The 15200-nt window shown below is 45.6% G+C and overlaps 1 protein-coding gene across 1 annotated transcript in view; it reads left to right on the top strand.

Annotated features, from left to right (window-relative positions):
• Positions 1-2223: 2223 nt before the first annotated feature.
• The window catches only part of HMGCS2 (3-hydroxy-3-methylglutaryl-CoA synthase 2), a 68794-nt gene continuing 55817 nt past the window's right edge, over positions 2224-15200 (top strand). The window contains exon 1 of the mRNA XM_078643017.1: positions 2224-2535. Coding sequence (XP_078499143.1) covers positions 2435-2535 — 101 coding nt within the window. The 5' untranslated portion in view covers positions 2224-2434. The remainder of the gene's footprint in view (positions 2536-15200) is intronic.

Here is a 15200-nt window from a genome sequence, read left to right on the forward strand (position 1 = left end):
CCTGCACCCACCCCTAAGCCCAGCAAGTCATACTCACCCTGCAGCTGAGAGCACAGCCACAGACCATACCCTGCACTCACCCCTAAGCCCAGCAAGTCATACTCACCCTGCAGCTGAGAGCACAGCCACAGACCATACCCTGCTCCCACCCCTAAGCCCAGCAAGTCATACTCACCCTGCCGCTGAGAGCACAGCCACAGACCATACCCTGCACCCCACCTAAGCCCAGCAAGTCATACTCACCCTGCAGCTGAGAGCACAGCCACAGACCATACCCTGCACTCACCCCTAAGCCCAGCAAGTCATACTCACCCTGCCGCTGAGAGCACAGCCACAGGCCATACCCTGCACCCCACCTAAGCCCAGCAAGTCATACTCACCCTGCAGCTGAGAGCACAGCCACATACCATACCCTGCACCCCATCTAAGCCCAGCAAGTCATACTCACCCTGCAGCTGAGAGCACAGCCACAGACCATACCCTGCACCCACCCCTAAACCCAGAAAGTCATACTCACCCTGCAGCTGAGAGCACAGCCACAGACCATACCCTGCACTCACCCCTAAGCCCAGCAAGTCATACTCACCCTGCAGCTGAGAGCACAGCCACAGACCATACCCTGCACCCACCCCTAAGCCCAGCAAGTCATACTCACCCTGCCGCTGAGAGCACAGCCACAGACCATACCCTGCACCCCACCTAAGCCCAGCAAGTCATACTCACCCTGCAGCTGAGAGCACAGCCACAGACCATACCCTGCACCCACCCCTAAGCCCAGCAAGTCATTCACTCCCTGCAGCTGAGAGCACAACCACAGGTCATGCCCTGCACCCCATCTAAGCTCAGCAAGTCATACTCACCCTGCAGCTAAGCACACAGACCATACATACCCTGCACCCCACCTAAGCCCAGCAAGTCATACTCACCCTGCAGCTGAGAGCACAACCACAGATCATACCCTGCACCCCATCTAAGCCCAGCAAGTCATACACTCCCTGCAGCTGAGAGCACAACCACAGACCATACCCTGCACCCCACCTAAGGCCAGCAATTCATACTCACCCTGCAGCTGCTGAGCACAGCCACAGACCATACCCTGCACCCCATCTAAGCCCAGCAAGTCATACTCACCCTGCAGCTGAGAGCACAGCCACAGACCATACCCTGCACCCACCCCTAAGCCCAGCAAGTCATACTCACCCTGCAGCTGAGAGCACAGCCACAGACCATACCCTGCACCCACCCCTAAGCCCAGCAAGTCATACTCACCCTGCAGCTGAGAGCACAGCCACAGACCATACCCTGCACTCACCCCTAAGCCCAGCAAGTCATACTCACCCTGCAGCTGAGAGCACAGCCACAGACCATACCCTGCACCCACCCCTAAGCCCAGCAAGTCATACTCACCCTGCCGCTGAGAGCACAGCCACAGACCATACCCTGCACCCCACCTAAGCCCAGCAAGTCATACTCACCCTGCAGCTGAGAGCACTGCCACAGACCATACCCTGCACCCACCCCTAAGCCCAGCAAGTCATACACTCCCTGCAGCTGAGAGCACAACCACAGACCATACCCTGCACCCCATCTAAGCTCAGCAAGTCATACTCACCCTGCAGCTAAGCACACAGACCATACATACCCTGCACCCCGCCTAAGCCCAGCAAGTCATACACTCCCTGCAGCTGAGAGCACAACCACAGATCATGCCCTGCACCCCATCTAAGCCCAACAAATCATACATTCCCTGCAGCTGAGAGCACAACCACAGACCATACCCTGCACCCCACCTAAGGCCAGCAATTCATACTCACCCTGCAGCTGCTGAGCACAGCCACAGACCATACCCTGCACCCCATCTAAGCCCAGCAAGTCATACTCACCCTGCAGCTGAGAGCACAGCCACAGACCATACCCTGCACCCACCCCTAAGCCCAGCAAGTCATACTCACCCTGCAGCTGAGAGCACAGCCACAGACCATACCCTGCACCCTACCTAAGCCCAGCAAGTCATACTCACCCTGCAGCTAAGCACACAGACCATACATACCTTGCACCCCGCCTAAACGCCGCGACCCATACTCCCCACATTCATCAGTTCTAATAATAAAAATACCTTTGGAAAACCCTCTGTTTTGACATCGTGCTGGTATATTGGCTGTGGGGAGTGGTTGTGTCAAAGGCACGAGGCCCCAGCGGATCCTGCTAAGTCGGTCAAAGTTCAGACACCTTTGCCCGAGTTTCAGATGCAAGCAAACAGTGAGACAGACAGGAGGGTGCGGGTGGGGGAGGCAGAAACATTGGACTGACAGCTGGGAGGTACCTGTGAAAGAACAGGAGGTAGGGATGGGCAGGGCGCCTTGCTGGGGTGCTATATAGGGGCGCCTGGGATTCTCGTCTGCGGTTTCTCTCAGTTGACACTACAGGGACAAACATGTCTCGGATTTTCATCAGAACGAGGCGCTATGTACAATTCACTCGGGAGCTTCAGAGACAGCGCTGCCCGAGAGAGGCCACAGCAGCGCCGAGGAGAAGGTAAGTGCATTGCTCGGGGATAGTTTAGGAACACCAGGGAGTCCGAGAGGGCTTCTACAGACAGGAAACGGACCCCAGAGACAAGGAAGAGAGTGCCTAGAGACGGAAGAGTGGATCCAGAGAGAGACAGTCCAGAGACGGAGAAGGGCTTAGAGACGTAGCGTCGTAAACAGGAAAGAGCATTCAGAGACGAGCGAGACGCTGCAGAGAAACACGGAGACAACATTGAGGCAAGCTTTGTCAATGGAGTCAACACCCTGAAGTAGAAATAAGCATTGGCAGAACCAAGAGGCCTCACCTATATGAGATCTATCACTCTTGTCAATGTTTTTTTTAACAATGTTGCACGTCAGCGCGGCCGCTATGCAACATGACTTAGAGTAAGGGGGAAAAGCGCTATGAGGCGGACAGCATTTACCGCTTCATGACGCCTTTATTTTTTGCTTGACAGGTTTCCGGAAAGGCTCAAGAGACCTAAACCCGGTATATTTATTTATTTATAACGTTTTATATAGCGCGAACTTGACCCAAGAGGGTATCAGAGCGCTTTACATGTTAGCATTTTAGAAAACCTGCCCCAGTTACGATTAGAAAAGAAAGGAAGAGTAGAGCTATAGCAGAAATGAGAGGACGATTGTGATAAACAAGAAAAGCCGGCCCCGAAGTGTTAATAAGAGACATGTTCCACGAATGAAGTCAGAGGCTGGAAACGGAAGGTGTAGGAAGAGGCCGGGTAACCCAGGTGGGAGGGGGATAAGAATAGTACCTCAAAGAAGAACAAACATTGGCAAAGCCATTAGGTTTCGCCCTTACAAGAGCTAATGGCTTGAGCAAAGTGTTTTGCCATGCTGTACACCAGTGTGGCTGCTGTACAGCATGGCTAAAAGTTAGTGCTAGAGTGGAGTGGGAGAGTAGAGTATCGCAGCCTGGATTTGTTGGTGTAGAGTGTCATAGAGTTGAGTAGGGGGATTAGAGTGTCGTAGCGTTGAGTAGAGTTTAGTGTCACAAAGTGCAGTGTTTTTTTTTTTTTGAATATTTTTATTAATGCATTTCTGATGTTAAGTTACATGAATGCGACAATCAGGAGAAAGCGCAACAGCAATCAGGTTAGTACATGTACCATTTTTTATGCACATTTCTCATGCCCTTGCAAAGGGAAAGTGGAGATGCATTCAGTAGTTTAAGCAAGAGTAACTACATACAACAACAGTCCAGCACAACAGACATCAGTATCACATATGCCCTGTAAGGTAAATAAAATAGGTTAGGCATCTGTCACCGAGGTCATACAGAGCAGGCGCCAGGCAAGGCATGCGCTAATCAGCAGACACTACTCCGGCAAGTCGGTGTCACAAAGTGCAGTGTTGTAGAGTAGAGTAGAGTGGCATGGGGTGGAATAGGGTGGAGTGGGTTAAAATGGTTTGAGATAGTGGGGGGACTGGATTGGAGTAGATTGGAGTGGACTAGAATGGGATAAAGTGTGTTGGAGTGGGTAGACTGGATAGGGTGGAATTGATTGGAGTGGGGTGTGGTGGATTGGTATGGGTTAGATTGGTGTTGGGTGGATTGGATTAGAGTAGAGTGGCTTGGAGTGGGGTGAATTTAATTGGAGGGAGGGATTGGACTGGACTGGAGTGGGGAAGAGTGTATTGGAGTAGGGTGGGGTGGATTGGATTAGTGTGGGGTGGATGAATTGGACTGAGTGGGGAGGACTCAACTGGGGTGGGGTGGATTTGGTTGGGGTAGAGTGGGGTGGTTTGGAGTAGAGTGGTGTGGATTGGACTGTAATGGAGTGGGGTGGATTGGAGTGAGGTGGACTGGATGGGTGGATTAGATTGGAGTGGGGTGGATTGAAGTGGGGTGGGTGGTTTGGAGTAGTGTGGAATGGACTGGAGTGGGGTGGATTAAAGTGGAGTGGATTGTAGTGGGGTAGACTAGATTGGGGTGGACTTGAGTGAGATAGAATCGAGTGGGGTGGAATGGAGGAATTGGACTGGATTGAGGTGGACTGGAGTGAGTTGGAATTAAGTGGGGTGGAATGGGTTGGTGTGGGGTGGATTATATGGGATGGATTGGATTAATTGGGGTGGATTGAAGTTGAGTGGGTGGATTCTATTGGGGTAGAGTGGGGTGGATTGGATGGGGTGAATTAGTTTGGATTGGGGTGGATTGAAATGGGAAGATTGGGGCGGATTGATTGGGTTGGGGTGGACTGGAGTGAAGTGGGGTGAAATGGACTAGAATGGGGTGGACTAAAGTGGGGTGGGCTGGATTTGGGTGGACTGGAGTGCAGTGGAATGGAGTGGGATGAATTGAATTGGGATGGGGTGGATTGAAGTGGAGTATATTGGATTGCAGTGGGGTGGATTGGATTAGAGTGAGGTGTATTAGATTGAGTGGGTTGGATTGGATTGACGGCAATTGGCTTGGGGTGGAGTGGGGTGAATTGGAGTGGGGTGGCTTGGAGAGGGGTAGATTGGTTTTGGCTGGATTGGGATGGATTGGGTTGGAGTGGAGTGGAGTGGAGTGGGTGGATTGGATAGTGGAGAGGGGTGGATTGGATTGGACTCGGGTGGAATGGATTGGGGTGAGGTGGATTGAATTGGGGGATGTGGATTGGATTAGAGGGGGTGGATTGGATTAGATTGGGCACATTGTTTTGGATTGGAGATGGGAAGATTGTTTTGGATTAGTATGGGGCAGATTGGAGTGGGAATGATTGAAGTGGGGCAGATTGTTTTGTATTGGAGTGGGGCAGATTGTTTTGGATTGGATGGGGCAGATTGTTTTGGATTGGAGTGGGGCAGATTGTTTTGGAACGAGTTGGGCAGAGTTTTTTGGATTGGTGTGGGGCAGATTGGCGTGGCGCAGATTCAAGTGGAGCACATTGTTTTGGATTACACTGAGGTGTATTGTATTGGAGAGGGGTATTGGGGAGGAAGTGTGGTGGATTGGATTGAGCGGATTGTGGTGAGGTGGACTGGATTGGAGCGGAGCAAATTGGAGTGGGGCAGATTAGAGTGGGTGGATTGGAATGGGGCAGATTAGAGTGGGGCAGATTGTTTTGGATTAAAGTTTGGAAGATTGTAGTGGGGCAGATTGTTTTGGATTGAAGTGGGGCAGATTAGAGTGGGATGGACTGGAATGGGGCAGATTATCTTGGATGGAAGTGAGGCGGATTGAAGTGGGCAGATTCTTTTGGATTGAAGTGGGGCGGATTGGAGTGGGGAAGATTGTTTTGGATTGGAGTGGGACAGATTGCTTTGGACTAGAGTGAGGCAGATTGGAGTGGGGCAGGTTGTTTTGGTTTGGAGTGGGGCGGATTGGAGTGGGGAAGATTGTTTTGGATTGGAGTGGGACAGATTGCTTTGGACTAGAGTGAGGCAGATTGGAGTGGGGCAGGTTGTTTTGGATTGGAGTGGGGCAGATTGGAGAGGCGTAGATTGTTTTGGACTGCAATGGGCAGGTTGTTTTGGATTGGAGTGGGGCAGATTGTTTTGGAACGAGTTAGGCAGAGTTTTTTGGATTGGTGTGGGGCAGATTGGCGTGGGGCAGGTTCAAGTGGAGCACATTGTTTGGGATTACACTGGGGTGTATTGTATTGGAGAGGGGTGTATTGGGGAGGAAGTGTGGTGGATTGGATTGGGCGGATTGTGGTGAGGTGGACTGGATTGGAGCGGAGCAATTTGGAGTGGGGCAGATTAGAGTGGGTGGATTGGAATGGGGCAGATTAGAGTGGGGCAGATTGTTTTGGATTAAAGTTTGGAAGATTGTAGTGGGGCAGATTGTTTTGGATTGAAGTGGGGCAGATTAGAGTGGGATGGACTGGAGTGGGGCAGATTATCTTGGATGGAAGTGAGGCGGATTGAAGTGGGCAGATTCTTTTGGATTGAAGTGGGGCGGATTGGAGTGGGGAAGATTGTTTTGGATTGGAGTGGGACTGATTGCTTTGGACTAGAGTGAGGCAGATTGGAGTGGGGCAGGTTGTTTTGGTTTGGAGTGGGGCGGATTGGAGTGGGGAAGATTGTTTTGGATTGGAGTGGGACAGATTGCTTTGGACTAGAGTGAGGCAGATTGGAGTGGGGCAGGTTGTTTTGGATTGGAGTGGGGCAGATTGGAGAGGGGTAGATTGTTTTGGACTGCAATGGGCAGGTTGTTTTGGATTGGAGTGGAGCAGATTGGAGTGGATCAAATTGCTTTGAATTGGAGTGGGGCAGATTGTTTTGGATTGGAGTAGGGAAGACTGGAGTGGGGCAAATTGTTTTGGAGTGGGACAGATTCGAGTGGATCGGAGTGGGGCAGATTATTTTGGATTCAAGTGGGGTAGATTGGAGTGTGGCAGATTGTTTTGTATTGGAGTGGGTTGGATTAGAGTGGGCAGATTGGAGTGGGGTAGGTTGGGAGAATTGGAGATTGGGGATTTGGAGTGGATTGGATTGGGTGAGTGGTTTGGAGTGCAGTGGATTGGATTGGTTTGGGGTGGATTGGATTGGATTGAGTGGGGCCGATTGCTTTTGGGTGTGGTAGCATGGATTGGAGTGGGGCGGATTGGAGGGGGGTGGATTGAGGTGTACTGCACGAATATGTGTTAAAGCATAATTTCAGAAATTACACAAACGAGAGAAACAATGTCACTTTGTAATAAAATAATCCTCATCTTTTGAGAACAGAGCCTGTGTGCAAAAAAAAAGAAAACATGAGGTAAAAGTGAGGAAAGAAGACTTGGCAAAATAAAAGAACGTTAACTATAGAAAGTAAATCATTGCAATTTTGGTTGTCCTGCTAGGCACGTTTTTGCCAGTCACACCCCTTCTGTTTGCAGGGCACTAAAAGTAAAAAAGAACAAAATAGTACCTCAGTCACGTCGGGAGCACGGAACGGACACCGATTAAGCTGAATCAATCAGTGCTTGGTCCCTGCTCCAGAGAGAGGAACGGAACTGATGTTAGGCCTTCCTTGACAAATTACTAGGCTGCAAAGAAGAATGTCACAGATGTCAACAAATAGTAAGCAATGGGCGGGTTTCTAGCCCTTTTTTAACAACAGTGTCTCGCAGGTGAGACACATGCGCTAGCACAAGCTCTCACAGGTTCAACCCTAAAACGAGTACCTCAATCGCAACACCTGCAGCAGAAGGACCCATTTCAAGATGAAACAATCTGTACTTGGCCTTTGTTCCCAAACAAATAAGAGGACATGAAGCCGGCATGCACTACCCAATTAGTAGGCAGAAAATAGGAGTGACAATAAAGCCAATTAATGGTAAGAAATGGGCTTGCTCCAAGCCCCTTACTATAAACACTATCTCTGCAAGCGAGAGTGCATGCCCTGTTGCAGGTGACACCTAAAAAGGGCACCCATTGACAGAGGAGGGAAAGTGTCCTCTAGAGATAGGGACCCTCCAGATAAAAGCGTGATAGTGTAAAAGACAAGGGGTGCTAGGTCAGGAAGGAAAGCGTTTGGAGATAAGGTATGTGGGAGGAGATACGACCTAACGGCCAGAACTGCAGACTTAGGAATTGGGGAATCAGGTTTAAGTTCCCCTTTGCTCACCATCCTGTGAGTCAGGGCAAATAATTTTATCTTCCTGTGTAATCAAAACAAAAGAAAAGGATTATGACCTTTTGCAATGTAATGTGATGTTTATGTAAAGCTCTCTAATGTCTAACTGGCTTTGGCCATATTCGTGCTGTATAAAATTACAACCAAATGTCATAAAATCAAAGTAGAAAGTGTTGAAAGACAGGGCAAAGAGTGGTAGAGACAAGTGAGAGAGCCCACAGAGACAGTGGAGAGAAACCATCAAGGGAGATGAGAGAGCATCCAGTGACACAGGAGATAGAGAGTTATGAGGCTGGAGAAACAACGTGTAGAAAAATGGAGACTAGGGGACACAGCACACAAACACAGAGCATTGAGCAACTTGGGATAGTCGAGATATTGTTCAGAAATAGGAACACCCACACCACGAGAGGGAACGGCCAGGGGCGTGGTGGCATTAGTGCTGCAGGTAGGACCGGACTGGGAACTCAAAGCAGCCCAGTCAGTTTTGTTGGGCCAGCCCCCGGAAGGTGGGGGGGGGAGGGGGATAAGTCTAAATCACTGCTGCTTATGTTACTGGGGGTTGATATTGCAAAACCTGCCTCCAGTAACAAAACCATCCCACAGTGCTGCAAAACCAGACCCCACCCTTCTAGATTCCCAGGAAAACGTCTGATGCTTGGTACTGCCAGTCCTGCCCTGGCTGCAATTGCAATGAGACCTGGCCAGGAGTTTTCCTGAGAGGCCCAATGCACAGTTCTGGTTGTCTATTACTGTCCAATTTGAGGGAAATCGGGCATTTTTCACACATATATATATATCGTCCCACGGCTTTCTCCTCCTGAACCACCAAACAACGGAACACAGACTTCTCGGCAGCCAGGTACTGTGAAGTCCAATTTTATTAAGTGCATACCAATTTTCTTCTCGGCACAAAAACAATAAAAAAATAATGAAATGACTGACGCATTTCGGCTGACGCTTTCGACTAGCCTTAAAAAAACGGTCAAAACCACACAATATTTTTACCACCCATCCATTGAGTGTATGACAGAATATCGACAGACAGAAAATCGACTTGCAAAAATATTGACACAGAAATATAGAAGTAAAAAATATCGAAGTCCAATCTACATAAACGTAGGTACAAAAATATATAGAAAAAAATATTGTCAAAAGTTAAAAATATAGTTTTTTTTAAAATGTTTTAATAATAATGTAAAATTAAGTAAATAATACATATAATTAAAAGAAATATAGTTAAAAATATTAAAAGATATTTAAAAATAATAACTAAGACATTAAGGACCCCATTAGGATGGCGGGCGGATCGCCCCCGCCGGGCTGGCGGTAGTCACCGCAAGCCCGGCGGGGGCGATCCACCCCCCATCCTTGCAGCAAAGATCCCCACCATATTACTATGGCTGGGGGGTCCACGGCGGACGAAAGACCGTCTGCCGCTTTTTCGCCCGGTCGAGAAGTCGACCGGGCGGAAAAGGGTTCAATATGGTGGCGGTGTCTGTTAGACACCGCCAGCCATATTACGATGTGGGTGGGGACATGCCTTTCAGTGGCGGCATTGCCGCCACGGAAAGGCATGCTGTGTTTGCATGCGGGGGCCCGTTGCGGGCCCCCAGGGACTCTGGGGGGGTGTACATGGGGGTACCTATGGTACCCCCCTGCATTTCAATGTACAACGTGGTCAGGTGGCTGTCACATTGTGCATTGAAGGGCACAACCTGCCTTTGTGGTGCTTTCAGCTCCACCCGGCGCAATGTCACAAATGCGCCATGCGCCCGCCAGTGTGGCGGGCACATCCTAATTGGGAGTGCGGGACTGCCGCACCCTCAGTGGGCTGTTCCTTTTCCCGGGGGTCTGGCGGGCGGACCACCTAAATGTTAAAATTAATTAAACATATACATATAAATTAATATATATACTTACTCCACATAGTGCCACATTAGGGAAAGCGTTGGATAGCGTAGGGGTAAAAATTACAATTCCCACTCTAGAGAGTGCAACAGTAGGGAAAGCATTGGATAGCGTAGGGGTAAAAATTACTAATCCCACTCCAGAGAGTGCAACAGTAGGGAAAGCGCTGGATAGCGTAGGGGTAAAAATTACAATTCCCACTCCAGAGAGTGCAACAGTAGGGAAAGAGCTGGATAGCGTCGGGGTAAAAATTACTATTCCCACTCCAGAGAGTGCAACAGTAGGAAAAGTGCTGGATAGCGTAGGGGTAAAAAATACTAATCCCACTCCAGTGAGTGCAACAGTAGGAAAAGCATTGGGTAGCGTAGGGGTTAAAATTACTATACCCACTCCAGTGAGTGCAAAAGTAAGGAAAGTGCGGGATAGCGTAGGGGTAACAATTACTATTCCCACTCCAGAGAGTGCAACAGTAGGGAAAGTGTTGGACAACATAGATGTTAAAATAACATACTTATAAATGAAATAAATATTGTAATTAAAAATAAGGATTTATTAATAAATGTAGAAAAGAATATATACAAATATATCAAAATAATAATTAATTTAATAATATTAAATACTTTTCACCCTATTCCCCAATAAACACACAACACACTCCACATAAAATTTCCCTCAATTAAATATATTTTCAATTAATCAATTAATAAAAAATGATTTGCAATTAATAATTACATTACTTTTTTTATCAATAACAATAAACAATACACAATAAAAATTGTTAACCAATTAATAATTAATTAACAAAAATAATTATCAATACCAAAAAATAATATTTAATAGAAATGAATAACAAATGAATAATTAATTAACAAACAAAAAATACCAACACCGATAAATATTATTTAATACAAAGTAATAACAAATTAATAATCAATTAAAAAATATATATAAATAATATTTAATAAAAACAGTATAACTAATTAATAATTAATTAACAAAAAAAATTATCAATACTGAATTTTTCTTAATTAATTACTTAATTACAAATAATTTACTCACCACCCTATTCCCCTAAAAACACACAACCCACTCCAATAATAAATTGATACAAATAAAATAATTATCATTTAATAATAATTATGTACCAATTAAAAATTAATTAACAATACATTAAATATTAATAGCAATAATTAAACAATTATAATTACTTAATTAAAAATAAATAACTTCCCACCCTATTCCCCTATAAACCCACAACCTGCTACAGAAATAAAACACAAAATGTAATTAAAATAAATTATTAATTCCTACCTAAAAATTATTATTTAATTTACTATAATTAAATTACTTCCCACCCTATTCCCCTATAAACCCACAACCGGCTTCGGTACTAAAACGCAAAATGTACTTTAAAAAACATTACAAATTTCGAAAAAATATATACATATATTTAAAACACAGTACAATACTTAACAAAAAATATAGAACACATACATATTAAATACATACTAAAATGCATAACACTCATCTAGACATCGATATTATTAACATCGATAATTTAGCTATCGATATTACTAACATCAATATTTGTGATAGAGCGCGCGAGGCCACCCGACCAATAGTTTTCGCCGTTTCCGGCTTCAGGGCCCATATACTTTTCAAATCACCATATACATCGATCAGGTGACTTCACGAGCTCTATCAAGTTGATGTGTGTGTGTTCCCTGCTACCAATTTTCGGTGCACCCGACTTACCATCCACCGATGCGGGTGCCTAATGACCACAATGAATCAGGGAGCTAGCTGTAAAGGAAAGGCAGCAAAATACAAACCCAACCAATAACATTCAAATACTGTTTAAATGACCACGGACAACTGGAAGTTTTAAAATGTTTATCTAAAGTTCATTATTTTCTTGCATGAGGTACAATAAAACAAGGCAATCAATAATCAAGATAACGTAAATCACATAGGCATAAAGAAATTAATGACAGAGTAATCATCAAAGTACTAATAAAATGTAACGAGAAAAGATACTATGCAAGTCAGTATTATCTAAACAGGGATAGCCTAAGTGTGGGTGACTATAGGAGAGTTTATAATGAATAACACGCTTTACTTAAGGTGAATGGGCCTTTGAACAATCTAGGCAATGAGGTTCTAGACCATATCAGGAAATGACACACTGCTATGCAAAATATAATTTCTAACAAATGAGAAGACATAGGAATAAACTTATGGAAAAATATAAATGACTTTCAATAGTTGCAGAAAGGCATGGAAAATATCACATGTGCAATGTTGAACTTTATTAAAGCAAAAGTTAGAAATTCAGAAGGTGCAAGATTTTAAGAGTTTTCAGAGCAATATTTACCTAGAAAGGTGTGGAAACCAAACCCTGGCCACGGGTCAGTTAAGGACAGGAAACCCTCAAGGAAGGATACCCCTCAAAGACGGCAGGTGCAGAATGGACACCCAGGACAGGACAGGATACCCTCGGAATAGGAATCAGGACAGGACCCTCAGGACAGGACAGCAAACCCTCAGGACAGGACCCTCTTCAGGACAGGACCGGAACCCACAGTTCGGAAGCAACGCCTGCGCTCCACCCGCTCTGCAGCTATCGATCAAGACCCCGATTGGGTCAGCGAACTCCCAGCTAAGTGCTTCGCCAGCACTTTAAGGTTCAGTAGAACCTCAGTCTATGGTCAAATTCGGACAGAGTGCTCCGCAGCGCTCTGTATCTTCAGTCACCTATTGAGTGCGTTGGGTCAGTGACAGGTCAGCTAAACCAGACAAGTCGGACGGGTCACTAGGTGAACCCAGGGTAGTTATACAGTTTGGGGACAGTGTGCCACCCCCCAATGTTGCAAAGTGTCAGAATCCCTCAATTTCGATTGGTCCTAAGGTAGGATTTGGGTAACACACCAATCACAATACACGATTTGAAGCCTTCATTAACATATTTGGGTACCGCCTAGCAGGTTTGGGGTTCTCATGAGAACTGTGCAGGAAATTAACATTGTAACACATGAGGAGCAACATTCGCCGTTCTCGTAGCGCAGAGGTGGCTTTCCCAGGCGCATCTTGACTGTGGCTGCCAGCTGGCTGAGTTCCACTGTCCAAAGTGGCCACTTTTCAATGCTCCCTGGTCATGCGCAGAAGAGACCGTCAATATGGCTCCCAATCAGTTTGGACCCCCATTCCCCGCGGTACATGAAAAGTAAGCGAAAACAAATTAATACATAATAATGTCATTATGAAAACACATCACAGGGTTTGTACTTTTAACTCATCATCAAGAAATAAACTTATTGCATCTAAATGTTAGCTACATTGATACGGGCACAAGAGCAGTGGCACGAGCAGTACCACATGATAAGCACAGCTATGAATTACGCATGCGCATAACTTTCCCTCCACTTCTGCAGACGCGTCAGGACACGTGAGTGTGGCTGACGCATGCGCAGTAACTAAAATACAAGCGGCGGCCATATTAGAGGACACGGGTTAAATTCATTAGAAATACACATAGGCAAGCTTCGGGAACTTTGCCTAAACAAAATAAATGTTAGTAAAACATACGTTTTTGTTACCTTATTACACATAAACGAGGTTCTTGACTTCGGCAAGCCGCAAAATATGCGAAGCTTTGCTTCATCAATCCCCTCTTTGATGATATTTACTATCATCACAAATTATAATGGAACCAGATGCCAACTTTCTTTCACACTTTATAAAGTTCTATTTCTTCCAGTAACCGTTCTAACTTTTCTCTCTCAGTTTTAGCAGGGTGAGAAGTCTTCACCTTTTTGTATATCTGATCATTCACTTCCTCTAATTCAATCTCATCCACACTTCGTTTCACTCCTCTTGCATTTACCTCGTGCTTTTTGGTGCGCTTGCGGTATTTACAGCATAAGAAAATGGAAAGTATAATAAGACCTATAATACCAATTGGCATCAGAATTTTGAATAATAAGCTTTTACCTATGCTAGCAAGCCAATGACCTACATTTGAGAGACCATCTACCAGTCTCTTCCAGGCACTATCAACCTCGAGTGGTTTGAGTTCCTTTGCCAAATTAGTAATGTTTTTCACATATCTTTTGATCTGTACACTTTTATCCGGAATATAAGTGCAACAATGTTGCGCCTTCAACATCCGGCAGACTCCGCCCTCTTTCGCTAATAAGGTGTCAAGAGCAAGTCGATTTTGTAAAACCATTGATCTGATCGCAACCATTTCGGTATTGACCAGCAGAAATCCATGAGCTGTTTCAGTAGACAGCACATCTACTATAGTAGACAATTTGCAAATTCTGTGAGTGTTCAGAACCACTCCCACTCCAGGTATCAGTGCACTGAAAATACTACCCATAATTTCACCTATACTTTCTCTTTTACTACGCACTAAGCCATTAGTATCTTCATTGCTTCCAGCTTTTCCATTCACATGGTATATTTTCGGGAAGACAATGCCAAAGTAGCAGCTTCCATACCAGTGATCCGGCAATTTGAAATAAGCCTTGTCCCCACAAATATAATAAATTCCAGGAAACACAGGCTCTGACCCATTTTTGAAACCCCAACCTCCAATTACCTTGTAATTATGTTCGCATTCACTGGAACCAATGAAAACATTATTATAATAGCTAGTCTTCTCGCGGTGAAGACATAGCTTGCCTTTCTTTTCAAAATCCAGCAACAGAGCAGGACCCGCTCCACCAGATGAGGTGCCTTCCATGTTCTCTGCCCACTTTGGCTTTTTCTGACTTTCGTCATTAGCCTTCTTCTGAATTTTAATTCTCCTTTTCTCTGCCATGTTCAGGAACATCTTTTCCTGCTCACGCAAAGAACAAGTCAAGTTATCTCTGTGTGCGTCTGCTATGTCAATGTTACCTATAGTCAGAAAGTAGTCTCCCATATATCTTATGGTGTCAGTTTTGGTATGTACAGGATTCAAGTTCCCACGTATAGGAAGTTCAGAAAAGATCACGTCATTGTTAGAGTAATAGTACTGTAACGGTCCTCTTTTATAGAATAAACTAGCTAAAATGCTACAGGAGATTCCATATGTCAATGGCAGATGATGGTATGTCACGCCCTCAGCCACCGAAGTAGGTAGCTTCATGCAGACATAGCAATCTTCAATTTCCATAGTCTCTACATAGTGTATTAATAAGTTTGCG

This window comes from Lissotriton helveticus, chromosome 1_1, assembly GCF_964261635.1.
Source record: "Lissotriton helveticus chromosome 1_1, aLisHel1.1, whole genome shotgun sequence".
Taxonomy (NCBI): Eukaryota; Metazoa; Chordata; class Amphibia; order Caudata; family Salamandridae; genus Lissotriton; species Lissotriton helveticus.